Source organism: Elephas maximus, chromosome 20, assembly GCF_024166365.1.
Source record: "Elephas maximus indicus isolate mEleMax1 chromosome 20, mEleMax1 primary haplotype, whole genome shotgun sequence".
NCBI classification, from domain to species: domain Eukaryota; kingdom Metazoa; phylum Chordata; class Mammalia; order Proboscidea; family Elephantidae; genus Elephas; species Elephas maximus.
Genome location: NC_064838.1, coordinates 57,950,286 through 57,978,177, shown reverse-complemented (window position 1 = coordinate 57,978,177; position 27,892 = coordinate 57,950,286). Strand labels below are relative to the sequence as shown.

General features: G+C 44.5%; 1 protein-coding gene across 11 annotated transcripts in view; it reads right to left on the bottom strand.

The window, feature by feature from the left end:
* CACNA1D (calcium voltage-gated channel subunit alpha1 D) overlaps nt 1-27,892 on the bottom strand; it is a 386,495-nt gene that overhangs the window by 77,264 nt on the left and 281,339 nt on the right. For 6 of the 11 annotated variants that reach the window (XM_049862927.1, XM_049862928.1, XM_049862930.1 and 3 more), the window contains 9 exons: nt 15,501-15,588; nt 15,162-15,221; nt 13,912-13,938; nt 9,793-9,953; nt 8,528-8,753; nt 8,188-8,395; nt 5,483-5,603; nt 1,345-1,459; nt 746-815 (listed from right to left, as the gene is read on the bottom strand). In XM_049862927.1, the coding sequence (XP_049718884.1) occupies nt 746-815; nt 1,345-1,459; nt 5,483-5,603; nt 8,188-8,395; nt 8,528-8,753; nt 9,793-9,953; nt 13,912-13,938; nt 15,162-15,221; nt 15,501-15,588 (1,076 nt within the window). The remainder of the gene's footprint in view (nt 1-745; nt 816-1,344; nt 1,460-5,482; nt 5,604-8,187; nt 8,396-8,527; nt 8,754-9,792; nt 9,954-13,911; nt 13,939-15,161; nt 15,222-15,500; nt 15,589-27,892) is intronic. The other 5 variants (XM_049862929.1, XM_049862933.1, XM_049862932.1 and 2 more) reach the window with 1 other exon arrangement.

Here is a 27,892-nt window from a genome sequence, read left to right as displayed (position 1 = left end):
AAGTGTGTGTCTGTGTGCACGTGTGAAGGGACAGGCAGATGTCCCCAAGATGGTGATTCTGCTTAAGACAGAAGGTCTAGGGGAAGAGGACAGATGAGGAAAACTGGTATAACCCCTACTCAGTCAGGTTAACCCACCCCAAGAAGCACCCGGTCCTTTTCCTGTCTCAGCACTTGTCACACACACCACACAATAACTGCTTTTTAGTTTCCTGTCTCCCTATGAGACTAAAAGCTCCATGAAGGCAGGGACCTCGTCAGTCTTGTACATTCCTGAATTCCCAGTGCCTGACTTACAGCAGCTGCTGACTCAGTGAACAAATGAATGAAAAATCTAGAGCTGTCCTTCGTGGGATACAGTTCCTCAGTATAGTCCTGAGGGCACCCAGACCACCTGATTCTGAGACTACCCCTGGGAACAGACATCTATTAATAATCCCTGATTTTAATTTGTACTGGAAGATGCTAACATCATCCTGACCACACAATTCCAATAAGCAAAAATAAGTCATCAGATCAGTCAAGTATTAATCATACTGTTTTTCTGGCAAAATGTTGGTTCAACAACCAGCTGACTGCATAAATTCAACCATAATCCTCCAGGACTTGTCTATGTGGTGTTTCATATGCTCATAACAAGGCATCACATAAGACATGTTCATGGTCCAAATGAAGCATTTATGGAGATACCCACTGGACTGAATCACTGAGAATCAAAAGGGAGAGAAGTATTTCAGAATAAATACCTTGTTGTCACTGTTGGCCATCTGGTTGACTTCTGGTTTGTTGTTCTTTTTATTTTCCAGGCTCTCTTTTCTACAGAGAAAAGAACACAAGGAACCAAAGAACCATATTGCTATGTATAAAAATACTAATCAAGATTCTGAGTCAACAGTGCCCCGGTGAAGGACAGAACTTAATTGAAAACAACATTAACAGTAAGAACACAGCATGACCCGAACTCAGAGCTTCCTGTTAATCTCCACGTGCTGGATTCACTACACAGACCATCTTATTAGAACTCTCCCCCAAGAGCTAATCAGCACTGAATGCATCATTTATTTTATGATGCCAAATTAACTGCAGCATTTCTTTAGGCGTGGTGATGTGTGCTCCTGCTCTCAGCTCTGAGGGAATGAGAGCCAAGGGTCTGGCTTCCATCCATCCTTTTCCGTCTGCCCAACGTGGTCCACACAATCACCGCAAAACACCAACATGGGGACTGAGCTATTAAGGAGTAAGAGCAACTCCGCCAAAAACACCAGGCCTTACCTGTGGCTGGGCTCCCTGAGGGAGCTGCCAAGTACAGCCCATCAGCAAACACCTGAGGTGAAAATGGGGTTACCTGGCAATCTTTTTCCGCTCTTTTTCTTCTGCTTCCTCTTTCTGAGCAGTGTTCAAACTTTCAGCGTCAGCCAAATTGTCCACGGCGATGGCCAAGAAGACATTCAACAGAATATCTAATTTGAAAATTTTAAGGGTACAACACATTTTCAAATGCTTCCCAGCCCAGGGCTGATTGCTCCCCTAGGCCCATTGCCGCTCCATTTAAAAAATAGTGTATCAAATGAGTTTTGATAGTCTAAATATAATTCTCTCAAATTTTGCATTATGGCCAACAATGCCAATCCCTCTACATACATTCTGTGAGGTGCCAGTAGCAGGTGACTGTCCCTAGTTCTATTCTCTTGGTAAAACCACAGAGTCAGAGCTATGAGAAACAGTTTTTGTCAAGAAAACTAGAAACCTGTAGAAGACAGTCTGTAAAGAAGCAAAATTAAGATTCACTAAAGCCCATGAAAACCTACATTTGCCTTTATGTGTGTATGTATTTACATTCATACATGTGTGTATAGCTATGATATACATTGTTGACCTACTGCCATCAAATCAATCCCAACTCATAGTGACCCCATAGCATTTCAGAGGTGTAAATCTCACGGAAGCACGCCGCCACATCTTTCTCCTGAAGAGCTGCTGATGGTTTTGAACCACCAACCTTTCAGTTAGCTATCTATAACATAAACAAGGTGTATAAGACCAAAACCCATTGCTGTTGAGTTGATTCCGACTCATAGCGACCCTAGAGGACAGAACAGAACTGCCCTACAGGGTTTCCAAGGCTGTAAACCTTTATCGAAACAGAATGCCACATCTTTCTCCTGCAGAGCAGCTGGTAGGTTCGTACCACTGACCTTTCAGTTAGCGGCCGAGTGCTTAACCACTGCCACCATGGCCCCTTTTCTTTCAAAATAGACTCCTCAAAGGCTGTACATTATTTAAACGATGATCCCATTGCACAAGACAGCCTGAGACTTGCTTGTTGGAAGTGCCCTTCAGAGTCGGCTACTGACTATAATATGCTTGACTTACTGCCAGATGATGCTTAGACTCTTCTTTTGAGTATTCCCACTGGGGCTAAATCTTTGACTATGGTGGTTGAATTTGATTTGTCCAAACAGTAAAAAGTTAGGTGATTGAACAGCTGATTTTCAGGTCTTTAGCTCTTACTATAAAGTTGTATGCTTGGTTCCCTTGAATGTTTAAAAAAGTATCCTGAGCAAGGTGTTCAAATCAAAAGAAGCCTGCTTCTGACTCAGCAGCAGTTAAGTACCCTTTTGAGAACTGCAGGGATCAGAGGGCAGTAAGTCAAGATGGTCCCTTTCTCTAAGGCTTCTCTCAAAAGGCTCCAGTGCCACCTGCAAGCAAGACCGCCGGGAGCCCAGGGGCCCCGAGACAGGAGAGGTGCACCACTGTTGCACAAGACCTGTGCACTCTGAAGTCTCAGGAGGAGTTGCTGAATGCATAAACAAACATAACTGAACAACAGACTGATGAGACAGCTGAGAGTGGATGTCATGCTTGACTAATCTATTCAAGTCTTTAAAGAGGATAAAAATGTGAGAGAATTATATTTAGACTTTTGAAATGCCTTTGATACACTATTTTTTTAATGAAGCTGCAATGAGCCTAGGGAAGCAATCTGCCCTGGGCTGGGAAGCGGGCTGGTAACATGAGGCTCTGCTGGATGGACATGTGGTAATTGTGACTTAGATAGAAACTAGGGCTGGAACTTTACTGAGTATTCCCATCAATGAAGAGATAATGTTATCTCTAGCCTTACAATGACATTAAACTCTTCCGAATAGTAATAAACTACAGGAAAATCTTTTAAGCTTGCAACAGATGGTTTCCAAGATGAACAAATACCCATCATCTGCATTTAGAGACACCATGCAGATTCTCCTAAACAATGCTGTGCTCTGGAATTCATTCAAAGAGATCTACCAAGCCCTTCTGATGGGCCAGGTTCTGCTGGAGAGACAGGAGGAAACACGGAGGACTGGAGTCCCAGCGCCCAAGGAGTGCTCATCCAAGTTGATGGAAACAGAACATTAACAACTAAACATTTCAGATGGTGATAGGTGCTACAAAGAAAACACAACACGTAACAGGATAGAGCAGCCAGGGAATACTTCTCTGCAGACTTAAGTCCAGTATGTTGCTTGGTCAAAAGAGTTAATCATGGGGAAAGCAGAAAAAGAAAATACTTAAATCATTCAATTAGCAAACATTACTAGGGGCCAACTATGTGCATGATCCTGTACTGTAAGCCATGAGTGACGTGAAAAAGAGAAGATTCCTGACTCAAGACACTTATCATCTAGTTAGGGGGACAGAGAAGCACCCACCCCAAACGCCAATACAGGGCAGAACCTACGTGCGCTGAGAGGTTTTTGGGTAAAGTCTGATGGGAACTCAGTGTGGGGAGAGCTCATTGCTGGGCAGGAGACAGCACAGAGGCGGCTTCCTGGAGGAGCAAGCACTAGAGCTGAGCCAAATGACGCTGTCATGGATTGAACTGTGTCCCCCAAAATATGCGTCAACTTGGCTAGGCCATCATTCCCAGTATTGTGTGGTTGTCCACCATTTTGTCAATTGATGTGATTTTTCTATGTGTTGCAAATCCTGCCTCTGTGATGTTAATGAGACAGGATTAGAGGCAGTTATGTTAATGAGGCAGGACTCAATCTACAAGACTGGGTTTTATCTTAAGTCAATCTCTTTTGCGATATAAAAGAGAAAAGCCAGCAGAGAGACAGGAACCAGGAGAATAGCATGTCCTTTGGACCCAGGGTCCCTCCGCTGAGAAGTTCCTTGACTGGGGAAGGTTGACGACAAGGACCTTCCCCCAGAGTTGATGGACAGAGAAAGCCTTCCCCTGGAGTTGCCACCCTGAATTCAAACTTCTAGCCTCCTAAACTGTGAACGAATAAACGTCTAATTTCTCTTTGTTAAAGCCATCCACTTGTGGTATTTCTGTTATAACAACACTAGACAACTAAGACAGAATTATAGGATTTACATGTGTTGAGATGGGAGTTTCCAAAGAATATCTTTAGCACACTGCACTGTCCTTGAAGAAAATCAGGGCGGGTTTGCACTATGGTTTCCACACCAAAGAAAATTCATTAACAAGTAAAAGAAGATTAAGGGGGAAAACACCTACAGAAATGTGGGACTTTTAAAAAAAAACAAAACCAAACCCACTGTCGTCAAGTTGATCCCAACTCATAGCCACCCTATAGGACAGAGTAGAACCGCCCCATAGAATTTCTACGAGGAGCGTCTGGAGGATTCAAACTGCTGACCTTTTGGTTAGCAGCTGTAGCACTTAACCACTACGCCATCACTGGGACTCTTTTGGAGAATCCAAATTAGGACTCTTTAAAGTGAAAGGATGAAGATCAAGAGGTGGTATTTATGTTTGTACAATTACTCATTCACCAAAAATTTATTGAGGGCCTCTGTATGCCTGGTCTTGTGCTAGACATGGCAAACTAAGATATAAAACAGATACAACTGAAGGTTACAGGGTAATGAAAGGTCTGGATCAGGGCAAGCAGAGATCTGAAACAGATTTCAGAAGTCTAGAATCAGAGGGAGTCTCTGGGCAGGGAAAAGGAGTCACAGAAAAGTTACCCAGCATGGTATAGCAGCTAGCCAGTGGGCACTTGACCCCAAAAGACATACAGATCATTGAAGCAAAAACAGGCTCAAGGCAGCTCAGGTTACGCCACCAAAGATGGTGCCCATCAGCTATGAAGGGTCTTAAGAAGACATAGATGTAGCCCTAACCTCCTGAGATGATGATATGGAGAACAAGTCATTTAGTTTTGCCTTAAGCCATCCCTTGAGGCCCACACAGGAGACTGGACACTGAGTTGGATGCTCACCCAGCACATAAGCTTTCTCTGCCCTTCCCCTGACTTGCTCTCACTTAGCCAGCTTTCATCCCTCAAAACCTAACTAGAGCTCTGCTTACACCACACTGTCCCCGTAGCAGTAATGAAGAAAAAGCAGGTGTTGAGCTAACAAGGTAAGGGCGTCCACGTCCCCAGCACAACTGCTACCACCACCACCACAGGGAAATTCAGAGAGAGAAAAACAAAACAACAAAGCCCTGGCGAGTTGAAGGATACAGTTACCGCAAATGAAGAGGATGATGAAGTAGATGCAGACGACCATCCCTGAAGAGGACGGGCCCCCATACGCCATAATGCCGTCATACATCACAGCATTCCAGTCTTCACCTGTCAGGATCTAAGAAGCCAAAGCTGCTATCGCCAGGCAGGCAGTCACCACCCACATTTTTTGTCCCCGACCCAGAGAGTACACAGTTGATGTGTCTCTCTCCAGACCTTGGTTTATGCACTTACATACACATAGATGCACCCAGAGCAAACAGGCAGTTGGTGTCTTCTCTGGCTTTTTAAATAGAAAAATATCGTACTATGTAAAGTTTTCTGCAACTTGCCTTTTGTTTCCACTCAATAATTTACTCTGGAAGCCCTCTATGTCAGCTGTTGTGGGGTGTCGTCGAGTTGATTTTCAACTCATAGAGACCGCTATGTGACAGAACAGAACTGCCCCAAAGGGTTTTCTCGGCTGTAATATTTACAGAAGCAGTCATCGGGCCTTTTGTCCATGGAGTTACTAGGTGGGTTTGAACTGCCAACCTTTAAGTTTGCAGCCAAGCATTTAACCAGTGTACCATCAGGGCTATGTCCGTTGGTTCATCTAATTCTTTTTAACTGCTACATAATATTCCACAAAGTTAATGAGCTGTGGGAATACAGAATTATATCTATGACACTTTAGAAGCAGGGGATTTACAAATAAGCATGCATAACAATTTTAAAAATGCTATCTTCCAGAGAAAGAGAGCTACTTTATCTTCTACCTGGACTAGATACTCTCAATTTTTAAAGTGTCATGGATCACAATCAGAAAAATGAGCAAAGGACTTGAAAAGGTAACTCAACTCACAGCAAAAGATCTAGAAATGGCTCTAAGCCGTATGAAAAGACATCTAACTTCACTCCTGATAACAGGAATACCAATTAAAACTATAATGAGGTACCATTTTCACTTATCAGACAGACAACAATCAAAAAGTTAAAAGCCACTGTGGTGGAAAGGTAGCCAGAACAGGTAGTTTCCACACGGCTGGTGGTGTGACTGTAAATAAATACACCCTTCAGAAGAGTGCTCCAGCAACAGTCTCCATGTTTAAAATGGACATACCCCTGAAACCAGCAGTTCTACTTCCGGGAACTTATCCTATAGACTCACTCTCACACAAGTGCCACATGCGGTACCTTCAAGGTCACCTCCTGCAGCCCCCTTTATAAAAGCACAAGACTGGACACAACCTAAATAAGGGGATGGGTTACAAATTACGGCACATCCACACCACAAAATCTATGCAGGCTTTAAAAGGAGTGGTCAAACATTTAGAGGCCAATAAGGAGAGCTCTTCGGGACACTTTAAGTGGTAAAAGCAAGGTGGAGAACAGTATGTAAAGTGACCACCACTTATGTAAATTCATCTGTAGGTGGATAGGTGGGCAGGTGGTTAGGCAGGTAGGTACACAGGCAGACAGATAGGCGTAGACAGATTTATATCTATGAACAAATACAAAATAATACAAAAGAAACTGTTTGATGGTAGTTGCCTCCTAGAAAAGGAAATTGGGGGCTAGGTGGGAGGGAGACTTGTCAACTTTTGTAATACCTGAATTTTCTACCATACACATGCATTACAGAGAGAAAGTGGGAGAAAGATTTCTCTGAGAGAAATGAAACCAAAAACAACAGCAACAACAAGTGATCAGTGGCCAAACACTAACAATAATTCAAAAACTAAAACCATGACCCATAGCAGTGACAGTAATTCCATATACCTCAAAATGACCAAGTGGGAAAGAATCTTAGAGATCATTCCCTCTAGTCAGTCTCTCACTGTTTCAGAAATGGATAAGTGACTTGTCTGAGATCATAGAACTGGGTACAGTCAGAGCCCCCATGGAAGCCAGGTGCCCACAATCCTTCCCTTCACACCACCCTGCCTCTCTGGCACAGCTCTAATGCTCACAGACATTGCATGTGAAAAGCAATGAGAGCAGAGGCATCTTCTGAACTCATCTGTCAAGGGGTTCAGCTCGCACCATACAAAGAGGGGGTCGAGAACACCTAAGCTTCTAGTCAGGTGGGGCGGAGAGCAAAACACTGCTCTGAGAGGCACAGCCGTCTGTGCGCCCCTAAGACACTACCACGCCTTTCCCAGCCCAGTGCCAGTAAAGGTCCAACAGCATAGGCATCATTGGGTTCTGTGCGTGTCCCTGTTGCATCGCAGGAGGGAGGACAAAAGGGGGCGGGAGGCTCTCACCGCTCTTTGATCACCCCAATTCCTCTGACTATACACCAAAGCATCAGGGATTCGGGATTCACTTCTTTACATAGAGCAGCCATACCAAGGATTACAAAACTTGCTTTCAGTTAGAAATTAGCAAAGAAGAGTATTTTAGAGCCTGTCCCACAGAAATCTCAGAAACCTCACCAAATCAAACAAGAAGTTTTAGTTAACTGCTTTGTGATAAATCCTGTAGACTTAAAAATACAGAAAAAGAGACAATTCAAGGAGATCACATCACACAGATGGCTGGGATACAATACAGAACGAATGACTTCAACAGCACAAAATGTACCAGAGTATGACTAGGCAGAGATTACAAATGAGATGCCACCAGGTCTTCTCACTGAGCTGTGAACAGACAGGAAGTAAGGCAGCTCTGGGTACTGCTCACGATGTGCTTTTCAGGGAGAGGGCGAAGGGAGGGCTTACCTGGAACACTGTTAAAAGCGCTTGAGGGAAATTGTCAAAAGTACTCCGCTTGGTTTGCGTTTCATCAAAATTAAACTTGCCGCCAAACAGCTGCATCCCAAGTAAGGAAAAGATGATGATGAAGAGAAAGAGCAGAAGCAGCAGTGAAGCGATGGACTTCATGGAGTTTAACAAGGACGCCACGAGGTTGCTGAGGGAAGTCCAGTGCCTATAAGTCAAGACAAGGGCGTGAGTGCCAACACCTCGAGCAGGACAGAGCAGAACATCACATGACCAGGGGATGGAACTGGTCTCCACTTCATATTCAGAAACACTGGCAGCAAGATATAGGTTTCCTTACCTGGTCACTTTGAAAATTCTTAAAAGGCGCACACACCGAAACACGGAGATTCCCAGGGGAGACATGATTTCCAGTTCCACTAAAATAGTTTCGGTAATTCCACCACACACCACGAAGCAATCAAACCGATTGAAAAGAGAGACGAAATACGCCTGGAGTCCCAAGCTGTACATTTTTACCAACATCTCACAGGTGAACAGAGCCAAGAGGACTTTGTTAGCAATATCTGCAAAGACAAAGGGACACGATGTCCTTGCGATCTCCTTGTGGGGATGCTCAGACTTGTCTGTCCTCACAACTGGCTCCCCACCTGTCCCTACAGGAAACACGATCTCCTCCAGTGCCTCTGCCCCTCTCTCTTCTACCTCACCCATTACAGTATCTTAGGCCTGGGCAACAGTGTGGTACTAATGCGTATGGTCTGTTGGTCTGCCAGGGTTAGTCCTGCTTCTGCTGCTACCTAGATGTGTGATCCTGGACAAGTTCATTGGTATCTCTGGGTCTCAGTGTCACTGAGTGTAAAATGGGGTTGTTGGTGCTAGTTGCCATTGAGTAGATTCTGAATCAACAGGGAGGGGCAGTTTATCACATAACTTCTGAAGCTTTCTAGCCCTAAAACTCTACGATTCTGCATTTAGATCATCATGCTGTTTTTTGTATCAATCACATGAAAAAAGACCTGCCTGGGCCTTGCTCCTAGTACCATGAAATGAGAAGCAGTCGCATATCAGTGTCATTTCTATTAGCAGAAAACACCAGCAAGCAGGTTGGAAAGTTAGATGGAAGCAGATCTGACTCAATGTAAAGAAGGAATTTTCAATAACTAGAAACTGTCAAATGCAGAGGGGACTGTGTCCATGGACAAGCTCTCTTCTACCCCATTGCTGGGGAACAACAATCACTTGTCCAAAGTACTATGTAGGAAAATCGGCTTCTGGTGGGGGCAGGGAGAAGGGATATGAGGTCTCTTCTAACGCCAAGATTTCTTGATCTTAGATTGTCACAGGGTTAGGACGATGAGATGTTCTGGCGTTAATGAGTTTCAAGGGGACTTCGGTACAAGGCACAGACCACACACCCATTCCAGGCGTGCAGAGAGGAAAGCCACCTGTGTTTAGACGGATCCTACCACCTTCCAGGTTTCCAGTTCTCCCTGGAAATGTTCCTATACATTATTAAATATTGCTCAGGTAAGACTGAACTGTAGCTGGACAGCCTTAGGAATCTCTAATTCAGAACAAAAAAAGCAGGGCCTCTGCTTGTACCTTGAATCTGTGTCAACCAGTCAGGCTGGTTGTAGTGCTCAGAGGAAATGGTTAAGGTGTTGAGAAACACCAGGACAATAACCAGCCAGTAAAACGTGACAGACTTCACGGCAGCCCTACATCTTCTTCGACTGAATCGATTCCAGCGACGCCAGCGTCGGCTGCAAGAAAAGCAAATGTTATTCTCCCTGGATGACAGCTGCCAGCACCTGAGTGTCCTAGAAATGTTACTGAGAAATAATTTGGCTTTCACTCTGGAGGCCTAGATTGGGGTGGGCGGGGGGGCGGTGCAGGAAGGAGAGAAGAGAACAAATGGCATAGAAATCAACAGATCTCATACTGAAAAAGGTATCGGGCTTAAAATAAACAACTTGTAAAAGTAAAATCTTGACTTGATTGTTCTATCAGTTTCTTTTCTATGGTTTTAGATAACTGCAGAACTGTCATATGCAACCCTCAAATGGGTTATAAAATCTAGGTATTCATCAATTCATATGCAGATGCAAAACTGCACTGGTACACATATATGTTTCATATACCCACCATGTGGTACATGGATCTGTGTGAGCTATCAGTGCGAAGAGTCATTTAGCTTATTATACACATCTCTCCCAGCATCCCAATCATCACATCGAATTTATCAGGCAGCAAAGTGCTCCAAAACCAGAGTGTTCTTTTTAGGGCACCTTCAATCCTTTCTTAAATCTGTGAGGTTCCTCCGGCGCCTGGCAGAGTTGTCAAGACTGAGTAGGACATGAGGCTTCATACTGAGTCATCAGGTGCCCTTTCTAACTAATAATGCTCAAAATATACCTTTAGGGAAGAGCCAATATTGAATCATGTTTTCATAAAAATAAAATGAGCTGAGCCAAACAGACAAGTAGCACACCCTCCACCCACTTCCAGTGCCTGTTTGTAATTAGGGAACACATTCTCTCCCTTTGCCTGCCTCCCTGTGGAAAACGCTCCCTGCCACAAGGGGCTGCTTTGATGAACTGTGCCATGGGCTGCTGCTTGGTGCCCTGGGTCCTAGGGAATGGCCTGCTAAGTGATGATGTCAGTGCTCTCCAGGCCGTGCTCACTGACAGCAGTGGGGTGGCACGTCCCCAAGGGGCCTGGGTGGAGGGGCATCTCCAGGCTGTCTCCAAGCTGCAGCCCTGGCTGACTCAGCTGAGTGGCTATGTTAAAATACGTAACCTAGGACTGTGCAAAGAAAGAGTCTTCACCGAGACCTGGAAAAAGCAAGGTGCATTTTGTTATTGCTCCTGTTATGTGGTTCCAGTGGTAAGAACACCTAGAAACACAATGACCAGCCTTGAAAAATTCTAACAAGGACAGAGAAGACTGCCTCCCTCAAGGTTGGGCTTCTCCTGTGATGCATAATCCAGCACACACAAGCAAGGTGGCCTGAGGTGGACCTAGCCATAGGGGTGGGGTAGGGTGGGGTGCTGGAGCAACAATTATGCTGCCGTGAGAGTCACACGTGTCTCCCAAATCCACATAACCTCATTGGCCCATCCCCTGAAAGCCCACAGCACTTTCATGAGACCATCTGAAAGACATACAGGGTCATGGCAAATCAACAATTTTAAATACACACCAAGAGCTATCCCCAGGATGCAGGGTACAAGAGCAAAAAGAAGGAAGCCACAAATGCTCTTTGGAAAAGTCAGGGAAGGCTTCTCCAAAAAGCTGCCATTTGGGCTACATCTTGAGAGTTGAGTAAGAGTTAGCCAGCGGACAGAGAGAAGGGCACTCCACCCCAAGGAGTTCTGAGGCACTCCGCCCCAAGGTTCTGAGGTGGGAAGAAACAGAGTGTGTGATACATCTGAAGCCTGAGAGCAGCCCACTCCAGCTACGACATGGGTAGTGTGGGAGGGTGTCAGAGGTGAGGCCGGAGGGTGAGGCAAGGGCGGAATGATGAGGAGTTTACATGTGCTTGGGGAACAAGGAATCACAGAAGGGCCTTCTTTTTTTTTTTTTTTAAGTCAGGTTTATTGAGGTACAATTTACATTCAGTAAAATGTACGATCTTTAGGTAGACAGTTTATAACCACCACCATAATCAAGTCATAGAGTATTTCCACCACTAAAAAATGTTTGTTATAAATCCAATCTTCCCAGCCCCAGTCTCTGGCAACTACTGATGTATTTTCTGTCCCTACAGTTTTTCATCACTCAGAATATCATATGAACAGAATGATATAATATGTAGCCTTTTGAGAGACTGGCTTCTTTCACTTAGCAAAAATATTTTTGAGATGCACCCGTGTTGTTGCATGTATCAGAAGCAGAAGTTGCTCCGTTTTACTGCTGAGTGGTATTCCATCATACAAATAAACCACAATTTGTTTACCTAAAAATCTAAGAACTCTACTCATTTGTGAGATACATACCATTTAGTGGAAATGTGAGTTATTTCCAGTTTTGGGCAATTATGAATAAAGCTGCTAGGCACATTCACGTAAAAGGTTTTTGTGAAGGCATCTGTCTTCATTTCTCTTAGATAAAATACCTTAGAAGTAGAATTGCTGGGTCATATGGTAAATACATGTTTAACTTCCTGTAAAACTGCCAAACTATTTTTTAAAATGGCTGAATTGTTTTACTTTTCCATAAGCAGATCTGAGAATTCCTACTGTCCTGAGAAACTTGGTACTGTCGGATTTTTTTTAACAATTTGACCCATTCTAATAGGCTTGTGAAATCCTGGTGGTATAGTGGTTAAGTGCTACGGCTACTAACCAAAATATCAGCAGTTCAAATCCACCAGGCACTCTCTGGAAACTCTATGGGGCAGTTCTACTCTGTCCTATACGGTCGCTATGAGTCAGAATTAACTTGGCAGCAATGGGTTTGATTTTCAGTTAATAGGCTTGTAGTAGTAGCTCCCTGTGATTTTAATTAACATTTTTCTAATGACTAATGGTACTGAGCATCTTAAAATTCTCACATGTAACATGTGTGCTTATTTGCCATCCATATCTTTTCTATGGTGATATGCTTGTTCAAATCTTTTGCACATTTTTGTATTGGGTTGCTTTCTTATTACTGACACTATTCTTTATATATTTTGGATACCAGACCTTTATTAAGAACGTGCTCTGCAAATATTTTTTTTTCAATCTGTGGCTTGTCTTTTTACTTTCTTTAAAAAAAAAAAAAACATTTATTGTGTTTTTCCTGATTACAAGAGGTTGTTGTTGTTGTTGTTGTTGTTGTTGTTGTTGTTGTTGGGTGCCCTCAAGTTGATTTTGACTTACAGGAGCCCCATGTGACAGAGTAGAACTCCCCCGCAGGGCTTTCGAGGCTGTAATCTCCCATGGAGTGGCTGGGCAGGTTCAAACCACCAACCTTTCGGTTAGCAGCCAAGCTCTTAATCACTGCACCACCAAGACTCCTTGCTTTTTATTTTCTTAACAGTATCTTTCAAAGAGCAGATGTTTCAATTCTGATGAAGTCCAATTTGTCAATTTTTCTGTTCTGAAGAGTGGTTTTGGTGTTGTACCTAAGAAATTTTTGCCTAACTCAAGGTCATGAAGATTTTTCTGTCTTCTTCTAGAATTTTTATAGTTTTACATTTATGTCTATGTTCATGCCAAGTTAATTTTTATATATGGTGGTGAAATGATGATTTTAATTAAAAAATCGCATTTATGTGGAAAAGCACATGACCCAGGCAGATGGCTCAATGAGTTTTTACCAGGTGAACATGTAACCTGCACCCAGATCAAGAACCAGAACATTCTCAGCACCTCAGAAAGATCTCTTGAATCTCTGTCTATGGAAAGCTATTCAGCAGAAAAGCAACAGGAAATCTCTCTCTCAGAGAAATTACTCTGGGAGGGAATATGAAGGGCTAATTGGTAGGTGGAAAATTGTTTTCTATTGCATTTCACAGATTTGTTTATGCGGGGGGAGATCTTCAGCATCTAATAGACTTCTCACCTAACATAGGTGCTTAATGTTTAATGGACAGATTGATCTTTGATATCAATGTTATAACCCATATAGTAAAAACCAAACCTAGAGCAATTCTATGTAAAATTCAGAACTCAGAAGGGAACGAACCAATACGCAGGGTAAAAAAAAAAACAAAAGTAGAAAGACAATACTGACCTGAGTTTGGATTTTGAGATGGCTTGACTGGAAAGAAAGACAAAAAGAGTAAGTTTCCCATTAGGAATCCTGGAGCATAATCTCCCCCAATATTTCAGCTGAGCTATCACAGAAGCCATGCACAGAAGCCTGGACTTAGCATCCCTGGTCATTGCAGCACATCAGCTGGATTAAGAATGGAGCAGAAGGCGAGGTGCTGTCAGTGCAAGACGGGCCAGGCTGAGCACCCCAGTGGACCCAGACAAGAGAAGGCTCTTAGCAAGATTCCCTGGGGGCCCTGGCAACAGGAGGTGATGCCAGGGATTCTTCTTCCCCACCCCATATTCTCCAAACTAAAATCAGCTGGGCTTCTGATTATAAATCAGTCACTCATCTCAACAACAGCATCTGTTACTACTATAGCAAAAGGTGTCCTGGGCTAGAAATTGAGAGCCCAGTTAAAATCCTAGCTCTGCTATTCACTAACTGGCCGATCGTGGATAAGCAGCACACCATTCTGAGCCTCAGTGTTCTCATTTGTAAAATGGGGAAGACAAATTGACTCCCTGACTACTTCATGATGTTGTAGGGAAGGATGAGCAGGATCACTCTGTAAACTGTTGAACACTCTGCCCGTAACACATTTTTTTTTAAACTCTGCCAAGAAGATCAAATTCTCTTGACAACCGTAACTGTGAGATAAGACCTAAAGGATATCAGCAGGAAGCAAAATAAATCAATCAACAGAACTGCACAAGGGCTCCCCCAAAGCAGGCAGTATTAGGCACATTCCACGCTGCTGGTTCCCCTACTGCCGCAGCCCAAATCATCTGGAAAAACACCAAACCAAAAACCAAAACCCATTGCGGTCAAGTCAGTTCTGACTCATAGTGACCCTACAGGACAGAGTAGAACTGCCCCATAGGGTTTCTCAGGAGCGGCTGGTGGATTCAAACTGCCAACCTTTTGGTTAACACCTGAACACTTAACAGCTGTGCCATCAGGGCTCCAGAAAGAAGCCAACTGTGTGTTAATGTGACGGTGTCCTCCATTGTTAGGAAGAGAGGTGCAGTGCTCCAAAGAAACAGGGCAGTTAGTAGAGGAGGACAGGGCCTCGTTTATCCAGCCAGTACGCATGAGGCTGGGAAAACCCCATGAGTGAAGAAAAACTTGAATGTGTAGCACATTCTAGTCAGCAGCTCTGTTTTACAAGCTTTTCTTCCAAAGCACTGATGCCAAAACCACACTTTATGAAGAATCAGGCCTTTTACCCCCACCGCCGACACCCTGAAGGCCCAGCCTTGGCCGCACCTCTTCTCTTCCACCAGCACCTAGTGAACACAGTGGAATTGCTGGGTTAAATGGCACGTTCTTTAGCAGGCTCTCCCTCAGCAGGAGGGATTCCTTTTTAGGGAAGGCATGTGAAATGCTGGGGTGTCTGGAGTGGTTTGAGATAAGAATGCTGAGGGCTCCAGGGTGAGCCCACTCTCCCCTCTTGCACCTAAAGCTAATGGCTCTAGGTTTCCCCCTTAAAATCTTGGGTGTCTCCCCCACTGTCTGCTTCTCTAGGAGATATAAAGAGAAATGAGGGCAAATGGTCCCTCACTCACCAGAGACTTGCACAGCAGCCTTGGTTCTCGCCTTCGCCGCTTACGTTCTCCGTGTTCACAGACTCGGTCTCACTGGTGGGCATGCTAGCTGTGGGGAGAAGGAAACACTTCAGACACTGTGTAGAGGCACTGGCACCTGGAAGCGGGCCAGATGCAGGTCTCTGCCACCAGGCAGCCTCTCTGGGAACCTTGGAGGGGTGATGAAGGGCCCCTCCAGGGCTTGGCCAGCAGAAGGACGGGAAATCAGGCAGCTCCATGCAGCAGAGCCTTTGCTTCCACGACACCTGCCAAGGACGCCCACGGAATTCTCCACCAGAAGAAAATTCTGTCCCTCCAGACACTTCCCAAGAAAAGAAGCCTAGGGGCCAAACTGAATCCTGCCACTATGCCTGAACCTTCTTATTCTCCTGATTTCCAGGTTTACATTAAGATATTTCCATCATTTATAAATAAATTCCTATTTGAAGGAGAAGAGGTATTGTGGATGGGGGAGAAGGAGGTAGTGCATGAAGGTACTGTGCACAAAATCTTTTAAAAAATCTAAGAACTCTACTCATTTTTAGCTAATTGATCTGATGTCTAAGTTCTGCTGCAGGTGTTAATCCAACAGGGAGAAGGCTCTTAACCAAATAAGCTGGCACTAGAGCCCTGAGGAAGTATAGTCTTAGGGGCAGGAGAAGGGGAAGGGCCAAGGGAAGGTTTTCTCCCAATCTGATACCAGAGGGCAGAGCTGACTATGGTTCCAGTGCCACCAGGACACCTGAGCACATCTCACTCCTCCACAGTAGATCTTCAGCAGAAGTAGAGGAAATATGGAAATACACCCACCAGTGCCTGGAGGCCCAGGGTCCCACCCAGAACCTCCATGTGACACATGGGCATTTTTTCTTATCCATTTGACTCAACTCTATAAAGACGACAAACATGTGCTTGAGACCAGGTAGTGAGGGAGTTGAGGGGACACAAAAAGGAACAAGGTGCTACACCTACCCAGGAGGACATAGGAGAGGCAATCCCCCGACACATTTCAACTAACTGTGAAAAAGGCCCTGTGCAAGGAGTTCTATAGGCACAGAGTCAGGAATGATTAATTTTGCTCTGAGTATAGGAGAAGAGGTCACCAAGGATCGAAATGTGGGAGAGTCACCCAAACACATGTATTTCTTCCCTGATGCATAATTTTGAATCGTAGCGGCTGTATAAGCTTCATGGTGTTAACTGGAAGACCTTCCCCCTGGGACTCTGCCTGTGTGACCTCTCTTAAAAACGAGGCCTCCGGTTTCATCTGCAAGAAGCTGGTGGTGGCACCTGAAGTGCTGTGGCGAAAATCCCAAGGCCAAGCCTGGGCTCGGAGGGAACAGGTGCTAGGACCACATGGCTGCTGACCCCACTTAGGCGAGAGACGTAATAAAGTTAATGACAAGGATGAAGCCCAAAATGACTCAAGGAGCCAATATATCTGAGAATCATCTTTTCTGAGGGTACCAAAGGAGAAGATCTCTTTTCTTTAGTGAGCACCCAAGGAACTGAGCCTGCCTGGCTGGGAGCAATTGTCGTGTCCAGAAATGTTTATGCAAAGCTTTCAAAAGCAAAGAACAAATGAGTAAAATTATAGAATCATATTACACTAGCGGTATTCTCATAGAACAACCCTTTTCTTCCTTCCTTAGTTAAATCAAAAGAAACCAACACCAAACTTTGATTCACTTTTTCACCACTCCATGCAAAAAAACAGACAAAAGCAAATAAAATTCACAATCCAACCCTGGAAAGAGCTTTAACAAAAAACCCATTAAGAGACACACACACACACACACACACACACACACACAGGAAGCTGCTCTGTGCTCAGATCTCAGCAGAAAGACTAAAAGATTGTAAAACTCAATGAAGTTCACTGTTAGGACGTTTCTCTCACATATAGATACAGGTCAAAGAAAATCACAGCAGGAGACCTTTTACATATATGACCATGAGTTGTCTTTTTTTTATTTTAATATATTTTATGTTATATATTTTTTATTTAACACAATTCTAATGTGTGACCAGTATAAAAATTACTAATGAAACATTTCACGTTTTCACGCTAAATCTTCAAAATCCAGTATGTATTTTATACTAACAACACATCTCAATTTGAATGCTATATTTTCATCGGAAATACATGATCTGTGGTTAGATTTCATAAAATTTACAGCTGAAAAATATTCACACATTCAAGTTGTTCCAAACATTCTTAAAAGTTTTCCAATAATGAATTTGACTATCCATTTTCATTTTAATTTAAATTAATTAGAATAAAATTATTTACTTCCTCAGTGGGAACGTCCACATGTCAAATGCTTGAGAGCCACATGTGGCTGGTGGCTGCCATGTTGGACAGTGCAGATCCCCAACTATGGTAGCAAGTAACCACCAGAACTGGTTTTAAACCTGAGAGTCATCTCTTTTTAAAACATTCTTCTCGGTGGTTATTACGATTACTAAAGGAACCAGAAGTTGAGGGCAGAATGATATGGCAAGAAAACTGTCTGGGGGAATCCACGGGCCTTGCTTCTGTTCCAACTCTCCCCTGGGCAAAGTTCCACCTCTCCAGGCCTCAGTTTCCTATCAAATGATGACACTAACTCCACAATCTCGAGGGTCATTTCCCATTCTAACAGTTTAATATTTTATAGCTCTAATATTAATCACATAGAAACATTAGTCAATACTTTAAAAATAGCAAGCTTCCCCTGAACAGACTAAACCTTTGTGGCTTTTTACTCGCTGGGGCCACATCTCACACTGGTGTCAGTATAGTTGTTGCATTTCATTCCTAGGCTGTTTTTCAAATGATGCGATTGAAACCGATAAATTACAAATTGCCTGTGGGAAAAAGGGGACAGTGGTTTGCATTTCTGGCTCTGTGCCAACTACTGTGAATGCTCCCAGCCAAGTGCAGGGAAAGATCAGCAATAAAACCGAGCTCCCCAAAGAGCACCTGGGAGGCAAGTAATTGCGTGGGACAACGTCAGGACTGCACTGAAGCAGGGGACGTTTATGCCTGCTCTCTGAGCTGAGCCATCCTTCAGGGTGGGGCAGTGGGCTGGCCAGACTTAAGTTTAACCCCTTGTTTGCCACTTACAAGCTATGTACCTCTGGGCAAGTGATCTGACCTTTCCAAGCCTCCCTTTTCTCATCTGTGAAACGGGAGTACCTACCTCATGAGGTGGTCTGTTGGCAGAAATAAACGAGAGAAGGCACATAGGCGGTAAGTGAAGCTGAACGTTAACTCTCACTACGCCCCAGAAAAGCTCTCCTGGAGCCCCTGGGAGAAAAAACAGCCCTCCCTGGAGGGTTCAAATCCAGCCTCACTTGGCCCTTAAAACTATCACCCCACAGAGGCATCTATTGTGAGTAATCCATGCTTCTCAGTCAATTTTGGCCACCACTCTTGGATGTATCTTTTCTGCCTTGAGTTATTATTGTCTAATTCGGTTTGTTCTGGGGAGAGCAACTTTTTCTATCATAGTTATTTGACACTACACAGCCACAGGCACAAAATAATCTATTCCAGAATGATGGCACCTGGGCTGAGGAGAAGGAAGGGAGGGGGAAGGAGGAGGAAGGGGACAGTGACTACGCCAGAACACGGTGACCTCATTTCATCTGGGGAATAGACCTTGGTCTGGTCCCTAAAACTCAGCAGAGGAACTAAGCTCTGACAGGCCCCGGCAGCCTCTCTACCTGCTCCAGCCTCAACCCTCTCTACCCTGGGGCAGCACTGCCTTTTCCAGCACTGTAGGAAAAATCAGGCCCAGCAGGCATAACCAAAGAGCTCATTTGGTCATTTAAACATCTTACCCTTCACTTGCACTAGGCATTTCTTTTTCTCTTTTTTTAAATTTTCATAAATGGATATGAGTTTCACTTCACTTAACCCAATACGATCTCACCTATGTTTTAAAAAATGAAGGCGGGAGACTCGTAGGCCCATAGGCTGCTACAACTGGAAGGCCTTCTGAGAGTATATGAACAAGCTCTGCGACTTCACAGACGCCAGGACCGACCGACCTGTCTCAGGACACACAGCTTGGAGGTGACAAAGCTGAGACGAGAACCCAGCTCTCCTGATTTCCATCTAGTGTTCTTTCCACCATGCTCTACCGCCCTTGTGTTTTTGGTACACCCCACTTAAAATCCCACCATCAAAAAGTTCCAAAAGCCAAGTAGGTATATTATCCATCAGTGTGAATATGCTATAGCGATGACCTTCATTAACCCCTGGAAACCTGACATAGCCAGACTACTGCTAGAAAAAAAAAAAAAAAGAAGATTAGCACAAAAATCAAGCTGCTATGGTGACTACTGGGAGTGCACAGAAATCCAAAGAGGAAGAATTACTGATGGGCAAGTTACTGAAGTGTGCACCCTTCTCCTAGGTGGCTGCCATAGCACCATGACTGCCCCGTGGAGGGTGGACGCTTTATCCTTCAACAGGGATTTGGTGTTATTTGCTGATAAGTGGCAAGAGAGACTTCACGAGGGGCACAGGCTGAGAGACCCCCTCAGATTCTACCGTGTCACCTGCAGGCACCAAGTCCCTTCTGCAGAACTGAGCCAGGGCCACTTGCATGTGCAGAAGCCATAAATTCTCATCCCTGACACATTCCAGGGAACCTCAGGGCTTTGTTGGGGAAGTATTATTTTGTAAATCTGAAAACTATTTTCAGTGACTCTGGGTGAGATATGACATTAGGAACGGCCTGTCCTCTGTAATGGGATGCTGACTTCCACTGCAACTCGCCTGCTGAAAATCTGGGGACACTCACGGCCTGTGCTTTGCAATCTAGTCTAAGTACTGGGATCTCTGGGGAGAGCTCCAGGGTAGACACTTAGGCTTAGGGTGTGGGTGTGCTGACAAGAGGTCCTGGGTGCTGTCTGTCAGCGGCCCAGCACATCCTGGACTGCAGACAAGAGGGGCTAAGGCCTGCCCAGGCAGCCTGGGCCGGGCCCCAACTTGGAACACTCATGGATGGCAGGTCACATTCTTTCTCTTTAAGATCTTGTCCCGGTCCTGGATGCCATCATGGGCAATGCCACACAAAACAAACAAGGAGTTTACACTTGTTTCTCAGGCCGACATGATTACTAGTGGTTATTCACCAACATGCAAAGATTTCTCTATCTACTCCTATTCTGAATAACAATACACTATTCAACTACATATGGCTAGACAGTAAACTGAGAGGAAAATCAATACACACATACACAATTATTTTCACCACTAACAGGCATGTGAAAATTGCAGACCAACTTCATTCACTGATGGAGGCTAATAAGGTCAAAGACGCTAAAAGAAAACGAGATGTCAGAAAAGCCTGGTCCTCATCGTCAGGTGACGTGGTGGACACATCCCCTTTTCTCCCTAGGCTTGGTTACCTAGTCTTTTAAAATGAGCTGTTGGGCAATATCACATCTAAGATCCATTTACCTCTGACCTACTGTAATAACGGCAGAGAGGAAACACCTACAAGTTGTCTGGTTTTACTATCAACATCAAGGGGGTTTCCCAATGTTCCCCCAGCTCTGAAAGGAGAGCAGGGAGCAAGAAGTATTGGAAAGCCCCTGCCCGCCATTCCTTAAGAGGGTTAGCCAGGAGTCCAGCAGCCTGCCCGGGAGAACTACTTTCAAGTCACCTCCAGGCAGGCTTGTTCCCTACTGCCTGAGAAGTTCCTGAGATTTCTCAGCCAGCCACAGAAGACTCATGCCTTCTAGTCAAGGTAGTGCAAAGGGAAGACCTGCTATACGCCAAACTGAGCTCAGAGGCTCCCCAGCTTCCTTCTGGAAAATGTCACATCTGTGAGCCTCACTCCTCTGCTCTTCTCCAAAGGGCAGGCTTTCTTGTACACTCAGGAATTTCTTTCAGCCCTTGCCTCCATGTCCCGGCAGCCTAAAGCTTCTCACTCTCCCTTTTCAAAGGGGTGGGGGTATGAGGTGGGACAAGTGAGCAGTGGCAGACTCACAGCTGCTTTCATAGGGGAAGGGCTTTGAAGCCAAGATTTTGTGTTTTTATCTTATTTTTACGATAAGCATGAGCAGTGTCACGATGTGGTATGCCTGCCAAATCCAAAAGGACCCTATCCGTCCCCTGAAGGAATTTTCATGTGTTTGCTACTCATGCTATGCTTCGCCAGCACAGACTACCATTGTTGTAAAGTGGCCAGATCCTTTTTGGAGATACGGGTCAAGGCCAAACCAAAGTTTCTAGGTCTAAAGTAAAAATTACACTCACACAATAATGATTTCTATATGACCTGGTGGCATGGGTGGCACAGCATCCAAACAAGGGCCCAAGCCCCATCCTTGCCAGGAGGGTCCTTCCTAAAGGTCACTGGGTATTTCAGTTAATAAAACGCCACCCCTACTCAAAATAAAGAAATCTCCTGAAAATATCGGCTGCTAGCTCTCCCTGTAGATCTTATAAGCGCACAAGAATCCTTGAAAAGTCACAAGGTCCAAGCCCCCATCAGTAGGGTGAGCATTCATGTGCCTGTGGGTGGGTCTCTTCTCTTCTGGGGACAGGAACTACTCATCTTCCAACAGCTATACTATATTCCTTACCCACAGGTATATTCTTAAGTTAGTCTTTAAAAAATCTTTCCTTATATCTGACAGTATTTCCTAATTAGTTGAAGGCCACTCTTCTTGAGGAAGCCTTCAGGAAATGCATCAAGCCCAGGCCCTTCTTCATAAACCCTCTGTAAACATTAAGGCTAAAGAGGTTATCCCTGTCTCTTTTCCCAACTCACTGCCCAACCTCAGGCAAGGTCTTCTTTCTCTTGGGGCCATGCTGTCCTCTCTGAATGACGAGCGGTGTATGTCTGACAACATCTCTATTCTTTTCAGCTCAGGCCTTCTGTGACAGTAGGTCCTAAAACCACCATCAGTCAGATCATCTGTGGGTTGTCCAAGCCCAATTCCCATAACCCCTGAGCTCAGCATTCCCATAGGTGGCAGAGGCCATTTCAAAGAAAACAGTGCCACATGTCCACTCTGATCTCTTAGAAGTTGGCTTTGCGCCCTTTCGGTTTGAATCTTCTCAAATAGTCTCCATCCGGAGTCATCCAATCAGGGCTGATCTTGGTGGCAGTAACTAGGACGACTGTGCCAGTGTGCACAGGCAAAGCTTTGAGCTGCTGCTGAATCACAATGACTTTGACAGGGCAGGGTTGCTAACCCCAGAGTTTCCGATAGAGCATAGCTTAAAGCTTAAATGAGCTCTTCCCTCAGTCCACTCACAAAGGCAAGTGCTCAAAAATCTTTGCATCCTAGAGGTATATTTTTAACTTCATTCTTGAAATCGTCATTACTAGCTGTAGCATGGTCCTGGCAAACCAGCCAAAGCCCAGAAGACCAAGAAAAAAAAAAAGACCAAGAGGCCACTTGAAAAATGTTAACCTGGAAAAAAAAATCAATCAAATAACATTATTGGAATTTATAAACAGTTTAGATTTAAAAGGATCATTTGGGGAAAAGTGTTTAAAAAATCTGTCTTCCAGTCTAAGAATATTCATGCCTGAATCAAAGTTTCTGAGGCAGTTCATCTGCTTCTTTAAAAAGTACAGTTCAAACAAAAAGGAGAATTCAATGCTGTTTCGGTAAAGACACACATTCTGAGGAAAGACAAGGAGAAAACACGACCAAGTTTCAAAGAAATCAAGCAATGAAAACACAGGCACCTTGACAAGCACATCACACGGGCACATGCATTTCACACGACGCCTACGTGTAAGGAAAAGGCAACAGAGATCTTCGGAAAAGAGTCTTCTGAAGAGAAAGTTCCATCTCAGTAATTTACCGTGATCTTTACCCCTGCGTTGCCGAAAGCAGCAAAACTTCCTTTTCTTCTTATCCTCTTGGAGCAAGTCCGCCAATGTAACTCCTTTAGGTTGAACACAGGCAATTTCATTATGATACGGTAGAGGGCAGCAAGAGCAATGCAAAACAAGGGGCCAAGCAAGGCAAGTTCAGCTGGCTAGGTGCAGCCCCATTGTACAAGTGAGGCTGCCAGAGGAACGGGCTCCATGACACAAAACTTGGAACTGTCCTCCTCCTAAGTAGAAACCTACAATTCCGGATCTGAATGGTAGAGGGAAATGTACTCTCTACAGCTATTATACAAAATGCCTGTCTTTAAAAACCTTTCCTAAATAAGGAACCAACTAACCCACCCTAGACAAAGGTTTTCAGTGAATGCCTTCCACTGAAGAAGGGAGTTAGGGAGAAGGTACTTTAGGCAGAGTCAGGGGCCTGGATACTGATAGCTACATGTGGCAAGACATGTGGAGGTTAACAAGGTGGGCTCTGGACTCTGACAGACCAGGTTCTAATTCCAGGCCTGCCACTTACCAGCCAGATGACCTTGGACAGGTTAGCAGACTTTGTTAAACCTTACCTTTAGTTGGATCTACCCTTCATAGGGCTGTTTTAAGAGATAAATAACCCAATAGCAACATGCTCAGCTTTGGAGGGCATGAGGTCTGCACATGTATCAGCTGTTAACTATTAACATTACACTATGACTTTCCGACCACTAGGCCAGAAGCAAAACAAAGCTAGGGTCTCTAACCCCCTTCCAGCTCTGTGATCCCACGATCACTCCAAGCTGGCTAATCTCTGGAGTAAAAGCCACACACTACAGGGAAGGGAGCTGCTGAGGCAGTGTGAGGCAGCGGAAGGAACGAAGGAGCTGGCAAGGGCATTAGGAAATGAGCGCTTGCACACACTACCGCTAGGAATGTCAACTAGATTCACTGGGCAGTCACGCTCAGATTGCTAAAACGGGCATCCTCTTTGACCACCAAAATGCTTTCTTGTAGCCTCTCCTACAGGAACATAAGCGTGCAGACACAGGTGTGTGTGTTTGTAGGGAGGCATTACAGCATGGTGGTGAATGTGCAGACTCTGGCAGAACCTGGATCAAATCCCAGCTTTGCCATTTAATGGAGCCCTGGTGGTGCACTACTTAAAAGCCTGGCTGCTAACCAAAACGTCGACAGTTTGAATCCACCAGCTGCTCCTTGGAAATCCTATGGGACACCTCTACTCTGACCTATAGGGTTGCTATGAGTCAGAATCGACTTGATGGTAACAAGTTTTTGTTTTTGTTTTTTTTTTGGTTTTGCTATTTAACAGTCACACAGCCTTGGGAAGGTACTTAACCTCTTTGTTCTTTAATCTCTTCATCTGTCAAGTTCTGGTCGCACAGAGATTTATGAAGAATGATAATGCATCCACAGCCCTTAGAACAGTGTCTGACACATAAAAATAAGTCCTTAATAGTCATAGGTATTATTATTCTATGGTCTTTTATCCAACAAATAGTCACTGAGTGCCCACATGTGTGACAAACACTGTGCTAGGTACCAGAGACACAACAGAGGGGAGCAGACCCTGTTTCTGCCCCCATGGAGCTGGTGGCAGAGAAAGACATTAACCAGATAACCACACAAAGGAGTGTAAACCCACAACTCTGACAACTGATAGAAGTCCAGGTGCTAGAGAGTATATAGTTCAGCGTAGCTTTTTTTTTTTTTTTATCGTGGCGATTACTTGAAAATAGCCAAAATATTGTCAAAAACATGGAAAGATGTCTATGGCACATAGTTAAGTGAAAAATGTAAATTGCAGAGCCATTTCAGCTGGATGATCTTATGGTGGGAACCTATAAGGAACCTATGCAAAACCCTATGTTCTCACGTGCACGGAATGAAAGAATATGCCTCAAACTGCTAAGTCTGGTTCCCTCTAAGAAGAAGGAATTTTATTTTATTTTTATCTTATGTACTTAAATATTCTGTGAATTGTTTACAGCAGCAAGTATTACTTTTAGAATTAAAATATATTTTAAAAAACAAGATTCTGACTTGGGAATCCTCCAATCCGGCTGGTATATCTGCTCCTCTTCGACTCAATGGTGGGGCAATAATCCCTAAATCCACGTCCTCACAGCTCTTATGACCCAGGCTTATGGTGATGGAAGATGTGCAAGTGCCTCTGTAAACCACCAGGGCAAACAATCGTTCCCAGTACTACCCCAGTGGAGACAATGCCTCTGTAAATCACCAGGCAAACAATTGTTCCCAGTACTACCCCAGTGGGGACAGTGCCTCTGTAAACCACCCAGGGCAAGCAATCGTTCCCAGTACTACCCCAGTGGGGATGGTGCCCCTGTAAACCACCAGGGCAAACAATCGTCCCCAGTACTACCCCCGTGGGGACAGTGCCTCTGTAAACCACCAGGGCAAACAATCGTTCCCAGTGCTACCCTAGCGGGGACAGTGCCCCTGTTAACAACCAGGGCAAACAATCGTTCCCAGTACTCCCCCAGTGGAGACAGTGTCCAGCAGCTGGCTCCAGCGCTGAGCCCTCCCCCGTCGTAGCGCCTCCAGCAGCCTCCTCAGAGAGGGCAGTTGGCCTGGACATATGTTTACTATGTGCCACCGTTAACCGCTGTTTGCTTTATACCTTGTAATTGATCACTTCCAATTTTGAACTCATATACTGAGGTAGTCTAATTGTGAGGAGAGCAGTTTTAAGTCAGATTTTAAAAACAGAACCTTCTGAAATAGGACACTGCCCTGCCTTATGCTTCCAAACAACTCTCCCATCACAAGTTTTCTACCCATCCCAAATCAAACACCCCAGTAAAGGTCATCCAGGTGGCATGTGTAGAAGGGTAGGAGGTGGTGACTACGGCAGCCTCGCGCATGGAGACCTAGGCTGGGCTGAGTCCCAGGGGGTACCTGGCAGGGGCAATGCCCACAAACCTCTAGGACCACTGAAGCTGCCGGGGAGTAGCAGAGCTGGCGTTTCGGGTATGCTTTCCCTCAAATACCCTCACTTACAGGGATTATTGATCTTTAATGGTTCCCAAAGTGAAATTTCCCTGCTTTTCTGGCCAGAATTTTAGAATCAGCTCCCTTGTAAAACGATTTCATTATTTTCAGAGCTTTTTTTTTTTTTTTTTTTTTTTTTTGGGCTAATCACTGACAATGAGAAGAGTTTAAAATAGAATTTTAGGCTTCCAGATTTTAATGGTCCTAGAAAAACTCCACTGTTAATTCAGAAACAGCTGCATACGTCTAAAAAAATCACTTGGAGATTTGGCAGAGTTTCTGAAGAAACTTGAAGCTCAGCAAAATGTTAAATAAATTATCCTTGAAAATTTCCCAAATTCTAAGGGAATTTTGTCCACTCACTTGGGTAACACCAGCTTTCTACCAGAAAATTTATGGAACTGACATTTCAAATAGTCCATGAACGCACAAGCTAGAGCTACCTGTCACCGTGGCCACCAGACAGCTCAGTTAGTGACCTGATCATCCCTTTTTTCTTCTTTGATGTCAATGCCTGAAACAGTGTGATATTCAGCTACTGAGAGCATTTGAGACTCAGGAGTTCCCAACCCTAGCTTCTCATTAGAACCTCTGGGGTGCTTAAAAAAAAATGGCCACACGTTGGTCCACCCTAGGGCAACTAAATCAGGTAGGGGTAGGGCACCAATAAGCTCGAGCTCTCCAGGTGAGTCTAATGGACAGTCAGCATTGGGAACCACAGATGCAGGCAGTGACATTTAGTAAATCAGAGAGAAAAGATAATGTGAAGGAATCTCCAAGTACTTGATTTGACATCTGTTCTCCAACACCAAGCACAAACTAGAAATGGACTTCAAGTGCCAGAAAGCTGTGCAGCCATATCCCAAAAATGGCCAGGTGTGTTTTCCAACAATATTTGAGAATCTTCCAGATTCTGAGCAGAAAAAAATGTAGGGAAGCGGCCCTAAAAGAGGTCTCACCCTGAGATTGGTTAGGGATCTAGTAGAATCTGTAAAAAATGTTCTGTTTAGGTCAAATGTTACTCATTTCTGATAACAACAGCAGGTGCTACTACCGCTACAATAATTTCTGCGAGTTACTGAACACTGACCCCTCACGACTACCCCATGAGTAGATACTTTCATCCCCTCCTTGAAGACAAGAAGACCGTGGCTCAGAGATGTTGGTTAATTTGCCTAACACTAAAGTTCAAATTCCAAATCACAAAACTCAACTAAAACCAACTCCAGAGAAGGGGCATCAACATCCCATTCAGCACAAGCCCTTGCCTCCTGTGGACTCAGGGACAGCTGCTGTTGTTAATGACTTCCTATACCCCCTTTGCTCATCTAGGCTGAAGCTCAGCCATCACGAAAGGCTTCCTCTCACAATGGCACTTAATTCCTCAGTATCTGGGAGGACGCTGCACATCTAGGACCCAGGTAAAAAAGACAACTAGTCCAGTTGGCATCCTAAGCAGGTGTGGATAAAGTCAGGAGCCCAAGGCAGTGCGCCACCCCATTCCCTGTA